The sequence below is a fragment of the Oryctolagus cuniculus genome, chromosome 17 (genome assembly GCF_051225735.1).
Source record: "Oryctolagus cuniculus isolate XC-2025 breed Fujian yellow rabbit chromosome 17, ASM5122573v1, whole genome shotgun sequence".
Lineage (NCBI taxonomy): Eukaryota > Metazoa > Chordata > Mammalia > Lagomorpha > Leporidae > Oryctolagus > Oryctolagus cuniculus.
In genome coordinates, this window is record NC_142883.1 from 33,401,912 (window position 1) to 33,427,699 (window position 25,788).

The window sequence follows — 25,788 nt, forward strand, 5'->3', positions numbered from 1 at the left end:
ATCCTCCCAGGGTGGAGGGAAGCACTTCCCACGCACAGACATGTCATTACTGGGTTATTCTTGGGTGAAGGGCTGGGCTTCCCCACCCTCCCCTTCACTCCAGATATGATGTGAAATTCTACCCCAAACCCCTCCTCTCCCACCAACAAAATAAAAACAAGTGAGAAAATATAGCCATGAAATTATTTTAGTCCTTGAGTACAGTCTGCTTCCTCCTTCAGCCCCCTCCCGCCAATAAAAAATGGAACTTCTGGTTGGACAGCGTCAGGAGATGTCACTGAGGTGACCCCAGCCTCTGTCTGCAGTTCCAAGTCTTCCATGTAGGCGTCACTGCTACTGGAACTTTGTAGAAGAGCCTGTGTGATGATGTCCTGAACGTTTTCTATCCTTTCCTCACACAGAAGTAGCTACTGGGAATATCAGAGACAAGCTATTATTAAACAAGTGTCTCCAGTCCAAGAAATCTGTGGTGGGGAAATGAGGGGGCAGGCTATATCAGTTATAGTCTTATGAACTTTAGCTTAAAAAAATTCCTCAGATGGCTGCATTATTTCAAGACTTCCAACATCTTTCAAAACCAACTCTTATCATCCCCTCCATTCATTCCCCTCCACACAGGTCACCACCTCCAACTTCCTTCAGCGATACACAGTAAAATCTGAAGAGGTACAGTGCTTGGACAGTCTGTGCTTCTTTTCTGTCCCCTACACAATGTTCCCCCCACCTCCCCCTTTCCTTCCCTCAGTCACCAGAATGAAGGGGCTGGAATCGTTGATCTGGTTCCTTTTAGAGAGCCGATGCCCCATTGGATACTGCCCGGAGACCTTGGGGATCAATGAGAAGCTCTGCGGTTTGGATCAGTAGCAGAAGCAGGTAACACCAGGGAACCGGTCAGCCTAAGACAGGAGGGGACAGAAAATGATGAAGACTTTCTGATGCACATTCTTCAGCTAAACTACTATGGAGGCCCCCATGTCTCCTCTAAATGTCCATTAGTTTATTTTAGAAACAAAAACAAAATGGCTCGGGAAGCTGAAGTGTGTACGAGGGTGCTTCATACTTCAAAAAGTTCATGGAAAATGGAATTAAAAGATGCTTATTGGGGCACAAAAATTTGAAACCACATACAGCTTTTGATAACGTGCATCTTCTAGGAACTTTTGGAAGTACCTTTATATACACATGCACACTGAAGAGGGAAACAAAATGCAAATCTAAGGCATAATCTTTGCTCTTGCTGACTTTGGATACTGCATGTCTTTTTATTCTCATTGGTAGCACTGTCTCTGCTGCTCCCCTGCCTTAACATATTCGCTCCAGGGTCTCTGTGATGCACTCCCTCAGGTTTCTTCCTCCCTTTGCATCCTCCCATTAGCTGCTATCTTCCAAACTATAGTGAAAAAATAAACTTTAGGAGTACAAAAACTAGTACATAATGAATACCATTACTGCTGGACTCTCTTGAACTTCTTACCCTGAGACCTAGTAATATGTTCCTCAAGCTTTCTCATAGCACTTCTGGGAAGAGGTTTCCCTGCTAACAGGAAACAGAGGTCAAGGAAAAGCAGTCTAGTTCTCATTACTGAAGAACTGGGATTCAGAAGCATCACCTTTCTTGAGGAAAATGGCTAATTTTATCTCTACTAATAAGACAAAACCACAATTCTGACTGTTCTCCAAACTCTCTTTTAAAAAGAAAAAAAATTGACAATCTTTTAAACGCAGATGAAACTTCAAACATCTAGAAGGGAAACATCAAAAAAGTTTGGAACAAGTACTCAGAAACAATCAGGTCTGTCCCAGGAATACAATGAAGTAAGATCAAAGATTCCATCCCTAGAAACAGCATCATCTCTACCTTTAGGACAACAATGAATATCTTTAGCCACAAACTGAACAAGCTCCTCCTCAGGCCAGCTTCTACACACAGACCATACTCTGGTATCCAGTCAAAAGACTACAAATGTCTGGACAGTAAGTTCATCTTGGTCACTGTAAGCAATTTCCAGTCAATCAATAGTGCTACCGTCAGGCATGATAAACAAAAAATATGGTGGACCCACATCCATCCAAACAAGTCAGATCCCCAACTCACCCTGCTCAAATTTCTCTCTCTTCCTGCTCTACCTCAAATTATATGACTTGTCACCTTTCAGGACCTTAATTTCCTTATCTGGAAAATAAAGAGTAAAACCTCACTGGAGTGACCTCTGGATTAAATGAGAAATGTATGTAAAATGCTTAGAGCATTTCCTAAATATAACAGGGGCTAAGTAAATACTTTTATTATTGATTTTGAGTGGCTCTAAATTAACTTTAGAGCTGAGAACTAGCATACCAGCTCTGAGTCAGTTAACATCCTTCACTTCTCAAAGTGAAAGGTTTTCTCTCATCCTTATTAAAGAGCCCTCAGGTAAATAGCCAAAGGGCTAATGACATGGCAAAGGAAGACACTTATTAAGAGTTGTTTTTCTAGGGGCCACTGCTGTGCTGGCATCCCATATGTACGCTGGTTCAAGTCCCAGCTGCCCCACTTCTGATCCAGCTCTCTGCCACGGCCTGGTAAAGCAGTAGGAGATGGCCCACGTCCTTGGGCACCTGCACCCATAAGGGAGAACTGGAAGAAGCTCTAGGCTCCTGGCTTCTGATCAGCCCAGCTCCAGCCTTTGTGGCCATGTGGGTGTGGGGAGTGAACCAGTGGATGGAAGACCTTTGTCTCTCTTCTTTTGTAACTCTTTCAAATAAATACATAAATCTTTAAAAAAAAAAAAGGCACTTTAATAACGACATATATGTTAAAGATAATTTTTTGCAAATGTTAGAAAGCAACTGTATTATTCCCTTCTTGGTTTGGAGAGGCTTTTTTTTTTCTTTACTTAGAGACAGAAAGGTCTTCCTTCCATTGGTTCACCCCCCAAGTGGCCGCCACAGCTGGCCGCTGTGCCAATGCGAAGCCAGGAGCCTGGTGCTTCCTCCTGGTCTCCCATGGGGTGCAGGGCCCAAGCACACGGGCCATCCTTGGAGAGGCTTTTAAAGTACTGTGAATACATTTAAGGATTTGGATTTATAGATTTAGGAACCTAGGAATGGAAAGTATCTCTGCTGCGGTTAAATACCTGTCCCCAGGTAAGACTTCTCAACAAACAAAAGATCACCAACTTCAAAACTTTCAGTAGAGAATATCTAGAAGAAACTTGAAATCAGCAAGCTGATATACTAGTTCTTCATGCAGAAAAGCCAGAAGTGACCATTCACAGATTTAGTAAAAGCCAAGACTGCAGTATTTAAAATTACTAAAAAGCACTGACCAGAAAAGTTACTCTTCAACAGCAGCCTCAAAACACTGGGGAAGAGAAGGAAGCATACTCTTATCAGACCAAAGTCACCACCACATTCTCCACCCCCCCCCCCCCAACCAAAACACCAGCTTCTGTGGCAGGAAAGCAGAAGTAATTGCCTCCCTTTCTACCTCTTCCCTATCACCCCCCATCCCCCACCCTACCCTACCTACCAGGAGCTGAATAACCACACTACAGGCTTAAAGCCACTTATCTGTGGTTCATGAGGTCAAAAGTTGGGTTTGCACTTCAGTTTTGCTACCTGAAGTGTCATCACTAGTTACTTCTGTTTTGAACTGGCAAGGTAAGGAAGGGAAAACAGATATCTTTTTTCTTGAGTACCTATTTAAGTTCGTTAACAGCTAGAACAAAGCCATAGGGAACAAAGGGACAGGGAATAAATCTACCTATTTTCCTAGTAGACATTGAGCTCAACTGGCAGTTGAAGGTTCACTCCAAAAAGAAGTCCATAGTCACATTATCATCTCAACTCTTTTTGAAAGAAGCTAGCACAAATCAATGCGAGACCTACCAGTTTCATCTATAAAGTATGTAGAAATATTTTCATTTTATAACTTGAGTGGCCGGCGCCGCGGCTCAATAGGCTAATCCTCCACCTAGCGGCGCCAGCACACCGGGTTCTAGTCCCAGTTGGGCGCCGGATTCTGTCCTGGTTGCCCCTCTTCCAGGCCAGCTCTCTGCTGTGGCCCGGGAAGTGCAGTGGAGGATGGCCCAAGTGCTTGGGCCCTGCACCCCATGGGAGACCAGGAGAAGCACCTGGCTCCTGCCTTCGGATCAGCGTGGTGCGCCGGCCGCAGCGTGGTGCGCCGGCCGCAGCGCGCCAGCCATGGTGGCCACTGGAGGGTGAACCAACGGCAAAAGGAAGACCTTTCTCTCTATCTCTATCTATTCTGCCTGTTAAAAACAAACAAACAAACAAACAAACAAAACAAAACAAAAAAACACTCTTGAGTGATTGACAAAGAATAATATCCAACAAATAGCAAGGAAAATAACAGAGTAGAAGCAGGAAAGCAACTAAGGTCAAAAATACACCAAGTAAGAAATCCAATACAACTAGAAAACATACCCTCTGGCACTAGCATTTCTCCTTTGGACACCTGTTCCTCATTGCCCTCAGATGCCCCAGGAATGGCTGAGCTTAAACAGTTGATACTTAACAGGTCACAAACTTGGTGGGACCAAGCTGAGGTTGAGCCTCAGTTACATCACACACATAGTCAAAAACATACATCCACACTACTCTGGTACAGAAGTGAATTTGGTGGCTAGTTTCCAGTCCAAATACATTCCACTGGTTAAGAAGGCTGTAAAGACACTAAAACTAAAAATGCTATTTCTGTACAAAAAACAAAATTTACTGATTGTTATAATGCTTATCCAAATGTCCTTGTGAAGAACAGGAAGGCTATATAAACACAATATGAAATAACTCTTTACCTAAATTCCAACAGAAATATCTCTTCAGTTTCTTCACTGGGCCAATTTAATTTTCAACTGAGGGTTCCCCCATTCTTGGCAGAGGAACAGGGAATGAGACAGGTGTTGAGGAACCTACACAGTATATATCCCCCAGATGAGGAAAGTGAGCAGCAGTAACCTAAGACAGAGATGTGATGTCACAAGGCTAGCCAGAGTAAGCTTTGGAAAGGCTTGTTCATTCTAGAAAGCAATGCCAACAGAAGGAAAACAAAGCCATGACAGCTTTAAGATCTGGCTAACGCTCTGAGATGGAATTAGCTTTTTTTTTTTTGACAGGCAGAGTGGACAGTGAGAGAGACAGAAAGGTGGAATTAGCTTTTAAAAATGTTTGTTGACCTTGAGAAGTTTCTGAACAAGAAGCTGCCTAGTTCTATATCCAGGCATTGTGTATGCATAAGAGCAGGTGAAGGGGTCTGGTGAGCTTGCTGTTAAAAGTTCCACATTAGGACAAACACTGCAGTCAGCATTTGCTTTGTGAATAATACATCAAGCTCATTTGCTGCTGTTCACAACTGCCCGAACCACTCCACCCTCAGTTGCCTGACCATTGGCAGCAAGCTCTCTGCTAGGCCTGAAGGAACAAGATCAGAATTCCTAGAGGGCAGGATAGATTTTGACCTGATGAACTTAGTAAGGTAAGGTACACAGAGAAGAATCTAGTCTCCTTTGAAGTATCTTGGTCTCTAAGCACACAAGGCTCTACTCAACTAGCAAACAGAAGTTAATTAGCCATCTACCCCCAGGGCCTGACCCTGCCCTCTGCTTTTTGTTTTACTGACCTTACATAAGTCCCACCCCTTCAGCATCCAGCTGTTTCCTTTTATTTCTCCAGCTTCCTCTTTCCCACTCTGCTTTCACTTTCTTTCCCCTTTCATTCAGCATCAAAATCTTCCCTGAGCAGGGAACAGATGGCAAGTAGTCAATCCAAGCCAGTGAGAACACTTCCTAAGCATCAGGTACACAGTAAGCCTAGAACCACACTGTGGGGGCTGGATTGCACATTATTTCTGCCTTTTACTAGTTTGCACTATAGATGGGAGAGGCACAAGGTAGTAGTTATTCCTTACATATGAAAACATTTTCTAACCATCTCTAAAGCTAGATATGTACTACAGGATGAATGATGTTTTAGTAATGCTTCTTAGGATAGGCAGACTGTTTGCATCAGAACCAGTAACTTACTCCTACAATAATTCCACCATGGTTTCCTACATAGTACATCTAGCAAAACTGATGAAGTCTGAGGAAGCCCCGTATTTGCTGTGTACAAAAATTAAGAACACAGAGAAAGGGTCCAAATTAGTAACACAGTCCATGCTTAGTTCTCACCAGAGAACTGAGAAGTCAAAGGTAAACTTGACCATTAAGAGTAGGTTTGGGATTTATTCCAGTGACCTTACAACTATGGCTTCAAAGTTTTAGGATGGAAACTCACCTAGGAAACCAGGGAGGAGAGAGAGCAACACCACCATCTCAAATCAGCCACTTTCCTGTTGGCTTTAAGAGTCCTGGACATATCACATAGATAACACCTAGAGACATAGTCCAGACACAGCCTCAATTTCAGGCCATCATGGGACCAGCCAGGATATCCCAAAGACCAATTTCCCAGTTCATAATGAATTTCAATCAGCTCAAAGACAAAGGTCTTTGACAGAGGTCTCATTAGAAAACTGGCACAAACCAGTACTTCAAAAAGTTTGCATAAAATGAAAAGTTTAGGTACACTTTCTGAAACTCATACATTTCCCATGAACTTTTTGAAGACCTCATATATACAGCCAGCCCAATTATAGGAGCACCACTATTTAGGTGAATGAATATCTACTGAGCACTTAACTAAATACCAAGTGCCATTAGCCACCTGAAATACTTTTGAAGATCTTCTGTGGAAAAGTCAAGACTTATGAATAAACCCATTACAGATGAAGTACTTAAGGAACACTAGAAGAATCAAATTTTTAAAGGGGCTATTTGCTCAAGTAATAATGAATTTGAGGCTACATTTCAATGGCTCTCAAATATGTGATAGGTCTATTATTACCTAAGGGTGAATATAAAGAGACTATAGCCAGGCTAAATACAATGCAGAGAGCAACACAAACTGCAAAGTGGGGGGATTTGCCACATATGGGCTTTAAAAACTCATCTAAGAGTGGTAAAACAGTCTGACTTTGTTTAAGTGTGGACTCAGCCATCAAAATACAAATGTTTGTAGACATTTACCCACTCACAGGTTCTTTTCTATGCTTTTATGGGTGGTAAGCCAGACTCTGGCCACTGTGTGACCTGCTGTCCACCCACAGGCCAGTCCGACTAGCAGGGGTCCGTTCAAACAGGGCAAGAGCTTCCCTCAGAGTTGGCTGTTCACAAAACATTGGAAACTCCGGGAGCTAAGTATCTCATCTTCTTGCTGCTGGGCTCTGGATCACGGCAACTGTGACTACACAAACTTCTGCTCTGGAACAGCCCCCACCCAGCTCCCAGACTAAGAACATGGATCAAAGACAGTACCATGGGACACCCTGGTGGCAGCAGGTAGATACTGCAAGTGGTGTTCACTTAAGTGGAAGAGTTCACTGAAGACTTCTTCCAGGCTAAGGGCCTCCCGACTGGAAAAGACAGGCTGGCTTAAAAACTGTGGTATGAGAGATATGGAAGAAGCTCCTAATTTCTGTCTTTGGCCTGGCCTAGCCCTGGCCCTTGTGGCCATCTGGGAAGTGAATCAGCAGATGGAAGCAAGCTTGCTCCCTGTCTCCCCCTCCTCTAACTCTTTCAAATAATCAATCAATCCTAAAAAAAAAAAACCTCACACAATTTGGTAGTAAAGAATTTATCAAACACCTAGATCCAAGTTCTGGGGCTGCATACATTTCCTCAAACTGCAAAAACAAACAAAAAGACAAAAAAAAGTTTGACTACTTTCTATTTAAAAGGGTGGCATGCGGCTACCCTGGAATAAGCCCAAAACTGATTAGAAGAGCATATTGCACCTCAGATCTAAGTTTCATGCTGAATATCTGCTTACAATTTTATAAACATTTATTTACTCACTTATTAAATTTAAAAATACCTATGAAACAACTTCAAGTGGCCATGTAAGCAGCATGCATATGTGACACAGTAAAAATTCCAATTAGGTCACAAAAATTTTGCTGATCAAAACGAACTGTTAACAGAACTCCTTGTGGGATCCGGGTCATAGGACAGTAATGTATATGGGTATTTCAAAAGGTTCATGGAAAATCAAGTTAAGACAGTGCATTTTCCTCAAGCTTTTTGAATTACTCTTCTTATGTTCTCTTGGCTGAGAAAACTGCATTGGGCTGGCTGCTCCTTTGTTCACTGATGACCAGGATATGTGTCCTGCAGTAACTTTTGATTCTTTCCCAACCCAAGAAAAATAATATAATCTCCACTCTTCATTGTATCCCTTTACTACTGAAAAATGACCCAACCCCAATGAAAAATCTGACGTCTAAATAGCACTTTGTCCAATAATCTACCCACAGCTAACCAATGCTTTATGAAACAGAGTTCTATAGTGCTTTACTTTTAGGGAGTTCTAAGTTCTTTCCAGTAGCTTTTTTTTGAAATGGTCTCAAGAATGAAGTGTGACTTGAGCTACACCTTTGAAGATCAGGATTTGAAACAGGGAGGTAATGAAAAAGTGAATGTAACCCATCACTGACTCATATTAGAAGAGTGACAGTTTTAGGAAGATCAGATTTGATAATCAGTATGAACTAGAGTCATGGAAATCAACTAGAACACTTCAGTTAATGAGTCCATAGGCAAGGATGCTGGTGTGGTAAATTAAGCTGGGAGACAAATCCAGTAATTATGAAAAACTACTTGGCAAGAAAAGTGATCTCTGGCTTAGCTCAAGTCATAGATGCACTGTGGCTAACACAGTAATCTATCCTTGCTGCAATTTCTACTTAGTGATAGAGGACAAGGGAACCATTTTTTCTTTGTAGTGTATGTGCTTGTACTGCTAATGTTTCACATTTCCAGTCTTAGAATGCCGGTGTTATTTTTGGTTTAATATTTTGTAAACCAAGTCTCTAAGTATGCTGTTAATGGTCATGCAGCTCAGGACTGCCCAGTCCTATTTAAAAGCTGTAGGCTCCCCTTTTGTTGGGTTAATGCTAGTCAATTCCTGTGTATTAAGCATCAATAATTATAACCTGATAGCTTATCACAAATTTATGCACAAAGCTCCCTGATATAAACAAATTTTGCTATCCCTTCCAGCACTTTTAACAATCCAAGTTTAGTCCTCCTCTTCCAAGGTAATTCTGTATTTTCATGTGTACCATTTATGGCCTTTTTATTAACTGAAGGGCCATCAAAGCTAAATGTTTTCAGGATTACAGACAGGCTTAATAATCAACTCGGAGTACTTTCAGCACTCTGAACCAAATTTGCAGGAAGGCTGTTAGTCAATACCTTTCAGTAGCCTCTCTTGCTCCATTAAGTGTTATTGTAACTGGTAGGGAAGTCCCTGTGTCAACTGGACCTATTCCTTTTTCTCTACTGCAAAAAATTTGTCCACTTTGTGTCTTAGTCCTCAATGTCCACCTTACCTCTCAAATATTAAGAAACGAACACTGAATTTTGACCACAAGGTACTTTTATCTACTGAAGGCCAAGAAAGTAACAGCTAACCTGACAATTATGGTTTTAAGGCGATTAAAAAAAAGTTAACATTGAGAAACTTAATGATTGATTACTACCCCCAAAGCTGCTATTACACTGCAAACACTACCAAGAGCTCTGAAAGCATATTCATCTTCTCTGGTGTATGGCCAATTTTATGCTTTATTCTGTCTTGCAGCACACCTTATTCCTGCACCCAATTTTCATAGTCCTGGCCTTCCCATTCCATACCTGGAGCTGTACAAGACAATCAGAAAAAGAAATTCATGTCTTTAGCTTTCCCTCCTTAACTCCAGAACCTCAACATGCTCTTACAGACAGCTTCAGTTATCTGTAAACTAAGGTCTCCTCAAAGCCTAAAAAGATCAGATGCCAAATAGGGAAAGGACACCACTCAACAGATGGGAAGACAGGGATATGTTACAGGAAGAAAACTTACCCAAACCATCTAACTTTAGGTATTTGGTCTCCACCTTGCTGCATGGATTCTTTACACTAGGGCTAATTTCCTGGTTGTGTCACAGCTCCCTCTAGTGGTTATATGGTTTTCCCTGGTACTCATGTAATCCAATAGGTAGCATTATAAAAATTGACACAACAGCATCTCTATAAATTGTTGGCAGTTAAGTTTGGCATCCTTAGAGGGTCTCAATTCCCAGGATCTTCATGTAGATAGTTCTACTAATAGTTGACAGACACTTCTAAGTTGTATGGCAACAGTAGTCACTATCTCCTTTGTACTTTAAGAGATGAAGACAATGCACCCAGTTTCATCTGCATTTTGCTCATCTAAGTGGTGTGCAACAATAATCTGTATAAATAAAGGTTATGTATGACTTCTCTCTCCTTGATAACCAAACCTGGCATCCATTTAAATGTAAATGTTGATGTTTTTTCTGCAGAAATTGACTTCTATGTGACAAAGATTCATTCATTTCATGTATTACTGAAGCATCAAGTGATTCTTCTAATAGAAAATACTCTTCTCTCTTAATCCCCATGAACTCCCAAACACCCTCAGAATTGTCAGGCACATGAGGCGTGATATCATGGTGCAGCACTATAAGCTATCACCAGCAACACTACAATCTCCCACATCAGAGTGTCAGTTTTCCGATCCAGTTCCCCGCTAACATGCCTGGGAAAGCAGTGGAAAATGGCTCAAGTACTTGGGCCCTCGCTACCCACATGGGGGACCCAGATGGAGCTCTGGGCTCCTGGCTTCAGCCTGGCCCACCCCTGGCCATTGTGGCCATTTGGAGAGTAAACCAGTGGCTCCCTTTTCAATATTTTTTTTTAGGAATTAACCAAAAACCAAACCAAACAAAAAAAAAAAACCTGTAAGGCATAGCTTTAGAAATTAGTGCTGGTTTAAGTATACTCTAATTTCTTGGGACTACATTTCATCAAGATCACTATTTATTCAATAGACAATCACAAGATACAATGAACATTTTTCCTCAAAATCAGGTTGGTCACTGTTCCTTTAAGTACACTGACACAGAAACAATTGCTTAAAAAGAGTACAGAGCATTTTGCTGTATACTCTAGGAAGGCTGATTGTTTCCTTCAATGAAGTACAGTAGTGGAGTCCACTACAGCAACAGAAATACAAAGAAATGTGGGTCATACCTTTTTGCTTGTGGGCTGCTTCAGCCTAAAAAGGGTGGGCAACTTCACTCAATAAAGGATCCAATGTTAACAGGTTTGTTTTCATTCACACACCCAAAATTATACACACAAGTGTTAGACCTGGGTATTCTAGCACAGTTCTACAATCCCTTATCCAAACTCTTGGGGGCAGATGTATTTGGGACTCAGTCATTTGTACTTCATAATGAAGTGTATTTCAGTAGGAAAACAGCTTAATCACAGTGTAAAACTAATTCTAGATGGGTTTTACATTCAATTAGTTCCACAACAAAGAGCTTTCTGATTTCAGAACTATGGATAAGAGATTGCGAAGCTGTTTTTTGCCTTCACACTTTCACGCTGTGATGATAAGCCAAGAGTGATTACGTTACAACAGAACTTCAGTCTAATAGTTTTTGTTTTAATACTATTTATGGCAAATACATACATACAACTTATTTCATTTGTAATTTCATTACAAATTTCATATACAAAGGAAGCAAAAAGGCACACATAAGAAATTCATCTTGACCACAAACCTAAAAATAAACACCAGCCCTAAAGACCAAAACATGTTTCAAAGACAAAACTGATTTAAAAAATTCAAATTCTAGAATCAATCACATTAAATCCAAACACTATGGATGGGTGGCTACATGAACACTCAAAATTTATTAAAAGTATAAAACTTTGGGGTGGAGGAAAAAGCATTTTTTGTGAGGAGAAACTATTCAATATTCCAAACAATATCCTTAAAAATATTAATTTTTAAAATAAAATTCAGATCCCGAACAATTAGGAGTCAGAAAACGGGTCTTACCTTTTATCTCCTGTAGAATGTGGGCTGAACAGCAAGGTGAGTTATTCAATCTGATGTTATGTAAAGTAATTGCTTCTTAAAGACTTTAAAATTTTCCCTGGTTAGAAAATAAATTAGTTTCCCTACAATATTCTAGTAGGACATAAATAAAAAAGGGAAAAAAAAAGCCAAGGCAGCTTTTATAGTTCCTTTTTAAAAGGGCATGACTTTCTTCTAACAATAGTTGCCAATACAGGTAGAGGTTCATTTTTCTAAGACTAAAAAAAGCAGCAACCATCTACCTTATCTGCCTTTATGTTGTCTGGTCACATTAATCATAAAAGTATGCACCTCAAGTCCTATCTTAAACTTGAATCTACAGACAATAATGAGTAACTTCTATTTCAATCTAGGGTTAGAACTTAGCTCAATCAAATTCAGCCTTGAATCAAGACCATTTTGGTCCTGTTCCAAAAACATTCAATGAACATAAATGAACCCATGCTTGCTTAAATCTAGCGTGCATTCACCTTTCAAAATCATGTTAGTCACTCTATGTTTCCCTTTAATAACCTAAAATACACATGAAATGGAATTTAAAATTTCAAGCATGCCACATGAAACTCTGCTCCTTGGCCATTGTATTTTAATTCTAAACAAATACTTAGTGATCTATACCACACATTTAAAAATAAAACCCTAGTTCTGAATTTAACATTCCCTCTCTTCCTCCTGAAATTGCACAAGCTTCATTAAAACAGACCGGCTGAATGACCTTATGGGCATCCCTACTGGAGTTCACTTCTTCCAATAACAAAATGGTTTCCTCTAGGCTTAAAATTATCTCACCTGAATCATCATCTTAAATTCAGCTTCCCACTAGGATTAGCACCCAAAAGAAATGTTAAGATCTAGTTATTTCTGCTGAGCACAGAAATGATTGGCTTGAAAGCTTTAGCTATGAAAATAAGACTATGGAGTTTTAATTTGAAAACTTTGCATCAAGGGGTTGTAAAGATAAGAACTAGTCAACTTCAAGCTATAATCACTGCTTTGGTAGAGAACTAAAATTCTGGGCACAGAAAATGACACAGCTGAGAAATCTTTTTACAAGGCTAAAGAATTCTAGCTTTTTATTAGTCGCTCAGTTTCTTTCAGTGCCCTATTCACATTTTGAAAAGGAAATGCAATGTTACTTGTTTATCAATTTTTGAGTCTCAGAATCTCAAAGGTTACTTCTAAGCTGACATTAATTTACTAACATCAACCTATCTTACACTATATGCCCATCAAGTTCTTAGTCACTTTTAAGCAAAGAATGAAGTTCATCCTTCAGACTGGCTAAATCACCCCCACTTACTGGTTACAGACACATTTATAACTGCCTTTATCTCACCTTTTGTCTTCCCCTGAAGATTTTTACAATCAACAATAAGAGACAGTTAAAACCATTTATTAGATTGCCTTTCAAGAAACTTTAATTTACTAACACAAGAGTCAGAGTCTTATCAATTCAAAGCACTGATAGACTAGTCAACCCAGTTAAATTCTTACATGAAGAGGAAAAAGGACAACCATGCATAGTTTTTTAAAAAATGTTTATTTTTTCAAAGAAAAACGGCAATAGCCAATTGGAAACCTACTTATTCTTCAACTCCAATTTTGTTTTCTTTAAATTTAGAAGTGACTTACTGATTACTATTTTAAACAAACCCCCCCTTTTCCCCTTTAAATGTTTACCATCTACTCGTGCTGAATCCTTCCAAGGAGATTGCTCCAGCGTATTATCTCCAGGTCCTCGCTTTGCTCCTTTTACCAAAAAATGCAAAACACAATTCCATCGTGCATCTTAAGGGCTCCAATCGTCAAAAATAGGAAAAAAAAATTCTTTGGAATAGCCAATTAAGTTGAATAAAAAAATCCACACGAATGCGGTTTGGTTGGGGCAGGAATCCACTCCTATGTTCCTGGTAATCTGATCCCGCTCCATGAATCCTTGTAATTCATCCTCCCTATCCTATCCACATTATGATTTGAATCCAATGATCCAGCTCCAAGGATTGGGATCCAGTGAGCCCTCTCCAATCCAAACCTTTATAACCAGCAAAACCAAAAAAGAGGAGGCAAAATGTTAGATACTGTAATCAAAAAAGGTTTCTGGGGAATGATGAGTTATGTCTGTCATCAGTTTAACAGATGTACATCAATAACTATCAAATTCCCCAAAACAAGTTTCTGAATGGTGTTCAGATAAATTTTAGAAACTTAACCATCATAGAGACTAATTGGAAGAAGCATTTTATATTTACAGTTCAACTGATAATGCCAACACTTGTTACTTTACAGCGCATTACAGGTTTTGTGGTTGCAAAAAGAGTTATGTAGTTGAAAGTTTACTGGTATTGCTACCCATCTAAGTCTAAACTAAATCTAATGCTCCCATCTGCAATTTAATTTGTAAATTAAAGTGTTTCAAACATGAGTCAATTATGAATATTAGTTTAAAGGGGAAGGTGAGACTTAAAAGTACTCCCAACTAGATTATCTACACCAATATGTTGAATTCTATATTCTGCTTTCATTTTGTCTTTAAAAAATGAAATAGCAATGCTCTATCAGTCACACAGAGGACATGCAGATTTAGCAGTATTGATATTATACTCTATCTCATTGGAATTAAAGACACCCTGTACCCACATGTGTATCAACAGCAGGTCACAAATAACAGTTGTTAACTAAGCACTGTGACACATTAGCCAGTTCTTCCCACATTAGTCCCTACTAAAATAAAAAAGGGGGAAGGGAGCAAATTGTTACAAATGGGCAAGGTAATTTTGCCACAATTGCCAAGGTTTAAAGAGGAAAGCAATTGTAGCTAAAGATTACTGCATAAGAAGCAGTTTAAAAGTATTTTAAGGTAGATATACTCATTTTCAACCCTTGTCTTTTAGTATAAGGTCAATACTGCCAATTTATCTGTGACAATAGCACTTGGAGTCATACCATTGCCTCCATTATTGATCTGATCCTCCTCAATCCTCCTTTTGACAATCCTAAAATGATTGAAATGTGCTCCACAATCCTTAATCCAAAGCATTCTTAATCCATCTCTTCAGATATGTCTACAGAAAGACACATGAAAAGCAAGATAAACATAAGAACTTCCCCAGGTAAGATAACCACAAACACCCCCCCAACATCCCAGTTCACACAAACCAGAGCAGAATAGACATATACACAATATCACAGTCTGAAGAGCATGGAGAATTAACTAAATTTAAACAATCCTGTCTATGACATCACTTAAAATACAATTTATCAAAGACATGAGGGGAATGTAGATGTTAGGAGCAAAGGGATATTACACAAAAATGCGATTCAACACTTTAGCCCACTCTGAACAAAACAGTTTGAATTAAAAAATGAAAAGATTGTACTGAGTAAAGGAAAACTGTATACAACATGGGTTCTACAAAAAGTGTCACCAATCATCTTATGTACGAGAGCGAGATCTGCTATGACGGGGAGAATAGCGTGGTGATCCTCTGCTTCTCCTTGGGGAGTAACTGCGACTCCTGCTGTTGCTTCTGCTACGGCTTCTGCTACGACTACGGCTTCGAGATCGAGATCTTCCATAACTTGGACTTCTGGGCCCATCAACTTTAACCCGGATGTAGGCAGTTTCTCCCTATTGGATAGACAGAACTTTCCATTGAAAGATCTAAGCTTTCACCTGTTTCAGGCATGCTGAATGAATACAATGTAACTAAAACCAGAAATCTGGCAATTTACTTGGACACCCTTGCCTGAATCCTTACCTTCAAGTTCCACTGTTAAGACCACTGTATCCAATTCTGGCCAAAGAAAAGAATAAGTGTATGACCTACCTCATGAGATCTAAACTTAGTGTTATCCAGTTTTCGAACTGCATAGGTCATATCTTCTTTCCGAACAAATTCCACGACACCAGTGCCATCTCGGTAAACATCAGCATAACATACATCACCTGCTTCACGCATGTGATCCTTTAAATCCTGCCAGCTTCCACTTGGAGGCAGTCCTGGAAAAGTGGGTTTTTTTGCCCTCAATACCGGTTATTCTAAATTATACATCACACAGCGTTGTGTATTAGAGCAACAGCTTAAAATGTACTTAATGATTACACTTAATAGGTTCCAGTTAGGGAGCTGGAAAGATGCTGGAACCTGGAGTCCAAAATGACTTAGAGGACCTTCCTATTCTAATACCACAACCTATTTTGGTGTCTCACCATCAGAGTCATCCTTCCTTACTACATAAACCCCCGAACTAAAGCACGTGCAGATTCAGGATGAAAAATCTGCCTTTCAAGTCGCTCAAGCCCAGGGGATCTTTAAAGTGGTTTCTGTCCTTCTCAACCAACCCACAGGGACGGTTTAAACTCACCGGAGACAACCACTCTGTTTTCAGACCGCCTGGATGGGGGGCCATAGCGGCCCCGGGGAGCTCCACCTCCTCCACCCCCGCCGCCGCCTCGACCGGTACCACGGCCGCTTCGGGGAAACTCCACCCGCAGACGATATCCATCGTAATCATAGCCGTCGCGACCGTACACCGCGTCTTCCGCGTCTCTGCAGGATCACAGGAAGCAAGGGGAATGAGAAGGGCCGCCGCGAGGAGACGCGAACTCCGCCGGGAACGAGAGGACCCCGCACATGCGCACCCAAGGCGGAGGAGCCCACATGCGCTGCATAATAGGAGCCCCTCCCCCACCCAGACACACGCCGGGCTCCGGACCACTCCACCAGCCCTCAGCGCCTCAGTTTCCCGCTCCGGGCCTGCGAGGGTGTCTCCGGGGACGGCCGCGACACCGGAGAAGCCACGCCGGCTCGGCTCCTCGCTCGACTCCTGCAGGCCGACGCCGGCTGGCCCACAGCCTCCCATAAAGGCCCCCCTACCCCATTCTCTGTGTTAAGGCCGCGGAGCCTTCCCCAACTACTCCAACCTATTTCTTCAAGGCCGCGAGCCCCATGCCGCCTCACCGCGGGTCCTCGAACTCAACGAAGGCGAAGGGCGGTCCCCCGCGGCGATTCTTGAGGTCGATGTCGCGGATAGCGCCGTATTTGTAAAACACGTCCTCAATGTCCTTGGTTCTGATGTCTGGAGGTAAGTTACCCACGTAGATACGACAGTCGTTGTTCCCCGCCGGACCACGAATCACACCACCTCCCGACATGGCGGCGACGAAAAGCGCGGACTCGAGAAAGGGCCTTCCCACCAAGCCTAGCGAAAAGCAGAGCGAGCCCGCAGCGGCACCACGTCTCCCGCGGCCCCTCCAAAATGGCGCCTTTATCAGCTCGGCGCACGGATATGGGGGGGAGGGAGGAAGAGAAGCGGGAGGAAGCGGCTCTGCGCACTCACTGCGCACGCGCAGGAGCGTAACGGGTGCTGGTGGGACGCGCTCACGCACGCGCGACGTCACCCTCCGCACGAAAGGAAAAAAAAAAGTCCTTCGCGTTTCCGATTTGTGGAGTAGGGGACTTGTGGAGTCAGCGGCCGTCTGGCGAAAGTTAAATCCGGAACCCCAGTGGAAGGGGTTGTTAACCTCTGTGAGGTCTTCCACGATAGTCCCTTTCTCCAGGAATAAGCCTCTTGGAGAGCACTGAAAGGATTTGGTGAAACCTAGCCTGGAACCTGTCCCGTCATGCTCCGCGGCGCTAACGGCCTTTGGCGGGAAAGCTCCCAGGGGCGGGGCCGCAGGGGAGGGGCCGCCTGGTTGCTGCGGAAACCCGGGCATCCTTGGAGAGTGCGTCGGGCTCCCGGGCCGAGTAGCAGGTAATCCAGCTGCGAGCCGGTTTAGGCTGTGGCTTCCTGCCGGCTCTGCGAACAGTCCGTGACTGCTGAAACAGTGCCTGAGAAGAACCCGACGCGTGTTCCTTTATACATATTGGACACTAAAGGCGGTTCCACCTTCGGTTTAGAACTTAAAATAACTCCTTGCGCTGGTGGCAGCCGGCCGTCCTCTGATCGCTGCTGGTACTGGTCAGCCAGGAGAGACCTGATTGCACGGTTCGCCCTGGGGAGATGCTCAGTGAGTGCTTGCAGAATGCACTGTGCCTGATCCTCCGGCTTTCAAGGAACGTGAAGCCAACGGAACGTGTTTGTGTGCAGAAGGTATTTTTTTTTTAACAACAGTGGATTTTTTTTTAAATTTTTTTATTTATTTATTTGAAAGGCAGAGTTACAGGCAGAGAGAGGGAGAGATACAGAGAGAAAGGTCTTCCATCTACTGGTTCATTCCCCAGATGGCTGCAATGGCCAGAGCTGCGCCGATTGGAAGCCAGGAGCCAGGAGTCTCTTCCGGGTCTCCCACGTGGGTGCAGGGGCCCAACCGCTTGGACTGCTTCTACTGCTTTCCCGGGCCACAGCAGAGGGCTGGATGGGAAGAGGAGCAGCCGCGACAGGAACTGGCGCCCATGTGAGATGCCGGCATTGCATGCCGCAGCGACTTAACCCTCTGAGCTACGGTGCCACCCCCTGTGTGCAGAATCTTGAAATTCATCCTATTTCCCTAGAAGGTGTGTACATGCAGGGATTGACTCATTACAGGGCTGTTTTGCTCAGTTGGTGTGAGAACCCTAAGCACTGGAGACCACCGCTGGTGTGCAGGACAGTGCCCCCCCCCCCAATGTGGGGAGATAAGAACTTCCTGCATTTTTTTCACACACATTTGAAACCTGGATTTTTTTTTTTTTTTTTTTAATTTGACAGGTAGAGTTTTACAGATAGAGAGAAAGGTCCTCCTTCTGTTGGTTCACTCTCCAAATGGCTGCCATGGCTGGAGCTACGCTGATCCGAAGCCAGGAGCCAGGAGTTTCCTCCTAGTCTCCCACGTGGGTGCAGGGGCCCAAGCACTTGGGCCATCCTCCACTGCTATCGCAGGCCACAGCAGAGAGCTGGACTGGAAGAGGAGCAACCGGGACTAGAACCCTGCGCCCATATGGGATGCCAGCGCCGCAGGTGGAGGATTAGCCTAGTGTGCCACAGCGCCAGCCCCTGAAACCTGGATTTAAAAAAAAAGTAGGGTGTTCATTTTATTTAAAAATCAAAGACAGAGACCTTCCATACACTGTTCACTCCTCAAATGTCTGCAACAGCTGGGTCCGGGCCTGGCCAAAGCCAGGAACCTGGAACTCATTCCAGGTCTCCCACATGGTTAACAGGGACCAAAGTTCTCTGCTGCCTCCCAGGAGGCACATTAGCAGGAAGCTGGGATGGGAAGCAGTAGCTCGGATTCTAACCAGGCACTCTGCTAGGGGATACACGTGTCCCAAGCGATGCCTAAAGCACCCACCAATAAAACCTAGATTTCTGTGTGAAATCCTGGGATATTTAAATGTCAGTAATAATGAAAAAAAAAAAAAAAGTAGTCGTAAGTAAGACAGATATCCGCCCTGAGTTTAACAGTGATTTTGTTCATGGTACATATTTATTTGCAGCAGCCCCTTTCCCTAAGTATAGGAGGCAGCTACAGAGATGCCCTAAACATCATTAAACCTGGATGAAGAAATCCAGGGAGAAAGGGAAATGATGGTGTGGGACCAAGATGAAGTCATGTACAGGACTTGGTACTCCAGATTCCTGCAGGGGCTGGCATTGTGGTGCAGCAGGTGGAAACCCTTCCTGGGGTGCATGCATCCTGTATCAGAGTGCTGGTTCCAGTTCCGGCTGCTGCACTTCTGATCCAGCTCCTTGTTAATGTGCCTGAGAAAGCAGCACATGAGGCCCACGTCCTTGAGGTCCTGCCAGCCACATAGGACATCCTGATGGAGCTCCTGCTCCGGGCTTAGGTCCAGACCAGCCCCAGCCGTTGAGGCCATTTGGGAAGTGAACCAGCAGATGGAAGAAATCTCTGTCTCTCTCTTTTTCTCTGTCACTCTGCCTTTCAGATAAACAAATCTTTAAAAAAGAAATAACTGCAGTGAGATCCTGTTTAGTTCCTAGAGAAGACCAGCAAATTTGACTTATGAGCAGATAGGATCAGAAGTATATATTCAAAACAAAGTGGCTTTAAAATTAAAAAAAAAAAATAGCTTATTCAGGAGGAGGATTTTTTTAAAATTCTAAACACTGATTAAATGTATTTTACAATGTCAGTGACCCAGGATAAGAGTTCAGTGTGAACTGAGCAGAGATGCCGAATCTTGAGAACTTCCGCTATCCCTTGAGCTCTCTGTAATGGTTTCCAAAATTATATGTTTGTATGCATATACTTTTTTTATAAGAAAGAGAAGGACCTGTTTTTTTAATTTGAAGTGTGCGTGCCCTGGAAAGCAGTGAGTGATGGCGTGAGTGGGAGACCTGGCTTCAGTTCCAGTGACGGCGTCTCGTTGGAGGCACCTTGCTTAGGCCAGCCCAGCTCCAGCTCTTGGGGCATTTGGGCAGTGAACCAGTGGATGAACGATATCTCAATGTCCCTCTGCCTCTAAAATAAATAAATAAATAAACAAACTTAAAATGAGAAGAAACTGACCAAGAAGACACTGTTTAAACAAGTTTTCTTCATTTTGTAGCTCTGTTCGATTCAGTGACAAAAAAAGATGAATTTCTAAAGATATCAGCCATATCAAGCTGAAATCATGTTTATTCAACAGTTGTTTACCGTGTACTTCTCTTTCTATTCTTTTATCCATCAATTTAGATTTATTCAGGCTCGTCTTCTGTTGATTAATATTGTGCGTGATAACAAAAGTTATTTGAACATGGGTGCTTTTCATTTCAAGACATTTTCATTCCAGAAAAAAATAAGAAAACTGTGAATTGTCTTAGTTTATTCTTGTTTGTTTAATTTAGTACAATCATGTCTGATTTTTTTCCTCCCCGGGAATACAAGGTAGAACATAATATATCGTGTGACCAGTACATTCTTGTTTCTCTGCTGACTCCTGTTTTTGTATTTGAATGTAACCAAATGAGTTTCTGGGTTGAGGAAAAGCCTAATGGCTGTTTGTATCTAGGTCTCCCAGGATGGCATTAGCTTGGTGATCATTACAGTTCAAGTTGTGATGTTACCAGTGCCCTAGCATTATCATATTTTATTTCACAGAAGGGGGAAAAAAAATCATTTTGGAATGAGAATGAACCAAGGTGAAGAATTTCGAGGGATAATTTTTTTCAAATCATGGTGAGCCTTATCATTGATCCCTGCCCCCACAGAGTGTATCTCTCCAAGACAGATTTTATTATGGATTTTATGTTTTTGTTCCCTGGAGTGAGCTGGATAAAGATTGGCCATTCTGTCTGTGTAGGCTGATCTTCACGCAGACTTTGTCTAGCCAGGTAGTAGGCGATCAATTCAATTTCTGCTGATGGAATTACACCCACTTCCAGTTTCTCCTCCTGAGATGACATTGGGGGGTATGTGAGCTCCTCAGACATTCACGGGCAGTTTTATGGATAGCTCCCACAAGCAGCCAGTGTCTTCAATGTGGACCTCACCAGGGTCCTTCTCAGAAGCCACCTTATTTTCAACATGATTGCTGTTGATGAAAAGCTGCTTTCTCCCAAAGAAACTTTTTAAATGCTTCCAATTCAGTCTAGTACCATACTTTGCCCTGGAATTGATCACTTGGAGAGGGAAGAAAGAAATACAAAGAGTTGATTGCTGATTGTTGTAAGAGTTGAAATCACAAGACCCTGTTTTGTAGTGACTTCCCTAGCACTTAAAACTCTACTCATGGTAATAGGCTCACAACTCTGTGAGTATACTAAAAATCACGGAATTATATACCTAAAGCAGGTAATTATGTGGTATGTAAGTTATAACTCAAGAAATGACTGGAAGAAACGTCTGTGTCTCGACAATTAGCAAAATTGCTATTCCTCCAAAGGTATGTGTTGGAGATATTGAGGGAAAGGGGAGGTGTCTGAGAGTAACTTGCACTGAAATTCAGCTTTCCTAATCTAGAAACGGTTTTCAGCATTTGTTGTGCTAGTCCTTACTGTCCTCCCTGAGGATAATTCTGTAACTTTTACTATGAGGCAGATATTTACAGAATAGGAATACTGGACTCTACCATGTATAGGTGTTGGTCTCTGGAACAGTTGGCTACTTTCAGGGTTCTCTGTTCCCTTGCTCCACTTTTTTTTTCTTTTAAAGATTTATTTAAGGGGCCAGCACTGTGGCGTAGCAGGTAAAGCCACTGCCTGCAGTGTTGCCATCCCAAATGGGAGCTGGTTCAAGTCCCGGCTGCTCCAATTCTGATCCAGCTCTCTGCTGTGGCCTGGGAAAGCAGTAGAAGATGGCCAAGTCCTTGGGCCCCTGCACCCACGTAGGAGACACAGAAGAAGCTCCTGGATCCTGGCTTCAGATCTGCGCAGCTCCAATCATTGCAGCCATCTGGGAAGTGAACCAGTGAATGAAAGACTTCCTCTCACTCTCTCTCTCTGCCTCTGCTTCTCTGTAACTCTCCCTTTCAAATACATAAATGAATCTTTAAAAAAATTTTTTAAAAAGATTTATTTATGTATTTGAAAGGCAGAGTTAGAGAAAAAGGAGAGACACAGAGAGATCTTCCATCAACTGATTCACTTCCCAACTGCCCTTAACAGCCAGTGGCCAGACCAGGCCAAAGCCTGGAGCCTGGAACTCCATCTGGGTCTTCCACATAGGTAGCAGGAGCACAAACATTTGGGCCATCTACTGCTGCTTTCCCAGGCACATCCACAGGGAGCTGGATTGAAGTGGAACAACCAGAACACGGACCGGTGCCCATATGGGATGCTGGCATTGCAGGTGGAAGCTTGACCCACTGTTCTTCAATGCCAGTCCTAACTCCAGTTAGTTGTTTTAGTGACAAATATTCTCTGAAAAGGAAGGAAATAATATATATCTTTTCATTTCATATATAGGATATCTCAAAAAGTTTGTGAAAAAAATGGAATTGTGGCTCAGTGAGTAAGACACCACTTGGGATACCCAGTCCCATATTGGAGTACTGATTCGAGTCCCTGCTGCTCTGCTTCTACTCCAGCTTCCTGGTAATGCACCGGGAAGGCGGCAAAGGACAGCCAAGTCTCTCTGTCATTATCACCCATGTAGGAAACCTGAGTGGAGTTTCTGGCTCCTGGCCCAGATCTGGCTTCTGCAGCCTGTTGGAAAGTGAACCAGCGCATAGTGGATCTCTTTTTCTCTGCCATTCTGCCTTTCAAATAAATAAATATTTTTCTGTTTTGTTTTTAAAGAATAATTTAGAGGTGGACGTTGTGGCACAGCAGTTTAAGCCCTGTTTGGGACAACTGCGTCCCGTTTCTGAGTGCTGAGTCAAGTCCCTGCTGCTCTGCTTGTCATCTAACCTCCTGCTAATGCATCCTCAGAGCCAGTGCTTGTGGCTCAAGTGCTGCCCCTGCCACCCACGTGGGAGACCCTGATGGAGCTCTGGGCTCCTGCCTTCAATCTGGCCTAGCCCAGCCCGGCTATTGCAGCCATCTGGGGAGTGATCCAGTAGATGGAAGATTGATCTCTGTCTCTCCCTCTCTGTCAGTTGATTTGTCTTTCAAGTGCTTGAAAAGAAATAAATAAGTAAGCATTTTTTAAAATTTTATTTTGAGGGGCTGGCGCTGTGGCGCAGCAGGTTAACACCCTGGCCTGAAGCACCAGCATCCCATATGGGCGCCGGTTCAAGACCCGGCTGCTCCGCTTCCTGTCCAGCTCTCTGCTATGGCCTGGGAAAGCAGTAGAAGATGGCCCAAGTCCTTGGGCCCCTGCACCCATGTGGGAGACCTGGAAGAAGCTCCTGGCTCCTGGCTTTGGATCGGCGCAGCTCTAGCCGTTACGGCTATCTGGAGAGTGAACCATCGGATGGAAGACCTCTCTCTCTCTGCCTCTCCTCTCTCTTTGTAACTTTGACTTGCAAATAAATAAATAAATCTTTTAAAAAATTTTATTTTGATGCAGAAATATTATGAAATCCATGCTTAGTTTTCTCCTAATACACATTTTCCATGAACTTTTCGAAGACCCTTGTATGTCTCATCTTCCCTAGTAAATTAGGTTGAGGACTGATTACTGCTGTAACTCCCTTTATTACCAATAAATTCTGTTCAGATGAATATCATTGACTATTTACTGACTGCTCTTTGAAAAAGACAGGGTGTTAGATGAGCAGAATGTTGTTTCTATGGAAACTTCATCTTGCTGTCAGTTGCTAGACACAATGGGTACAATGCTTGTTTTTCATTTTGCAGTGTAGTAAAAGATCACCACTTTTTAATCCCAAATAAATCATCTAGAAATGCAGTTTTGGAAATCTTATGTCTGGCCTCCCTCACTCTTTGATTCTTGATTTATTTTTGGCTAATTCTTCCTTTCATTATTGTCTCTTTCTTTCATTATTGAAAACAATAGATAAAATTTTGCCAGAAAACAGCTCTTAAAATTATGTGTTACAAAGATATATGGTTCCCTCTCCCTTTCCCTTTTTTTTTTTAAGGTTTATTTATTGGAGGGACCCGCGCTGTGGTGTAGTAGGTTAAGCAGCTGCCTGCGGCACTGGCATCCCATATGGGCACCAGTTCTAGTCCCGGTTGCTGCACTTCTGATCCAGCTCCTTGCTGATGGCCTGAGAAAGCAATGCCCAAGTGCTTGGGCCCCTGCACCCACGTGGGAGACCCAGAGGGCCATCTACTGCTTTGGATCGGCTCAGCTCGACTGTTGCAGCCATTTTGGGAGTGAACCAGCAGATGGAAGACCTCTCTCTCTCTGTCTCTCCCTCTCTCTAACTCTGCCTCTCAAGTTAATAAATAAATCTTTTAAAAAAAATTATTTATTTATCAGGACCAGTGTTTTGGCGTAGTGGATTAAGCTGCCATCTGCAACTCTGGCATCCCATATGGATGCCAGTTCAAGTCCCAGCTCCTCCAGTTCTCATCAGCTCCTTGCTAATACACTTGGAAAAACAGTGGAAGATGGCCCAAGTGCATGGGCCCCTGCACCTATGTGGGAGATCCAGAAGAAGCGCCTGGCTCCAGGCTTTGGCCTGGCCCACCCCTGGCCATTTTGGCTGTTTGGGGAGTGAACCAGCAGATGTAAGATCTGTGTTTTTCTCTGTCTCTCCTCTCTGTGACTCTTTCAAATAAATAAAAAAGCTTTCAAAAAATAAAGATTTATTTATTTATTTGAAAGAGAGGGAAAGACACTGCTTTCCCAGGCTCATTAGCAGGGAGCTGGATAGGAAGTGGAGCAGCCAGGACTCAAACTGGCACTCATGGGCTGCCAGCGTCACAGGCAGGGTTTTTACCCACTATGCCACAATGCCAGACCCTCCCTTTCACTCTTACTACTACTCATCTTGCTTAGTTCTTTCTCTTAAAAATAACACTGAGCCAAGGCCCATGCTGTGGCATAGTGGGCTAAACCTCTGCAATTCATATCCCAACTGCTCCTCTTCTGATCCAGCTCTCTGCTTATGGCCTGGGAAAGCAGTAGAAGATGGTCCAAGTGCTTGGGCCCCTGAACCCTCCTGGCTCCTGCCTCCTGGCTTCGGATCAGCTCAGCTGTGGCTATTGTGGCCATTTGGGGAGTGATGGAAGACCTTTCTCTCTGTCTCTCCCTCTCTCTAATTGTACTTCTCAAATAAGTAAATATAACCTTTTAAAAAAAAACCAAGCCCATAAGCTTTTGACTTTAATATAAATTACAAATATTACCTTAAAATACTAAACAAAATATCTTTTAAAAAAAAATCAAAGCAGGGGCTGGTTTTGTGGCATAGTGGCTAAACAGTGCCAGTGTCCCATATAGGTGCCGGTTCAAGTCCCAGTTGCCCCACTTCTGATCCAGCTCTGTTATGTATGGCCTGGGAAGGAAGTACAAGA

General features: G+C 42.8%; 1 protein-coding gene and 1 long non-coding RNA gene across 9 annotated transcripts; one reads left to right on the forward strand and one right to left on the reverse strand.

Moving 5' to 3' along the window:
- Positions 1 to 171: 171 nt before the first annotated feature.
- Positions 172 to 17,258, reverse strand: SRSF1 (serine and arginine rich splicing factor 1). 8 transcript variants are annotated; one of them, XR_011383534.2, is made up of 6 exons: positions 16,956 to 17,258; positions 16,360 to 16,544; positions 15,822 to 15,994; positions 14,938 to 15,056; positions 750 to 896; positions 172 to 410 (listed from the first exon to the last, which is right to left on the reverse strand). XR_011383534.2 is itself a non-coding variant. In XM_070060930.2 (4 exons), the coding sequence occupies exons 1-4, from the start codon at positions 17,147 to 17,149 to the stop codon at positions 15,018 to 15,020; spliced, it is 591 nt and encodes a 196-aa protein (XP_069917031.2). In that variant the 5' UTR covers positions 17,150 to 17,258; the 3' UTR covers positions 13,516 to 15,017. The 8 variants fall into 8 exon arrangements, 3 of the variants coding, with proteins under 3 accessions (XP_069917031.2, XP_008269470.4, XP_069917030.2); XR_016224421.1 differs by having other exon boundaries at positions 172 to 407; positions 14,938 to 15,622; XR_011383532.2 differs by lacking the exons at positions 172 to 410; positions 750 to 896 and adding an exon at positions 13,516 to 14,026.
- Positions 17,259 to 17,407: 149 nt separating this feature from the next.
- On the forward strand, positions 17,408 to 24,024 carry LOC127484384 (uncharacterized). The gene is made up of 2 exons (XR_007911301.3): positions 17,408 to 18,087; positions 22,825 to 24,024. It is a non-coding gene; the product is annotated as an uncharacterized LOC127484384 (long non-coding RNA).
- Positions 24,025 to 25,788: the final 1,764 nt, after the last annotated feature.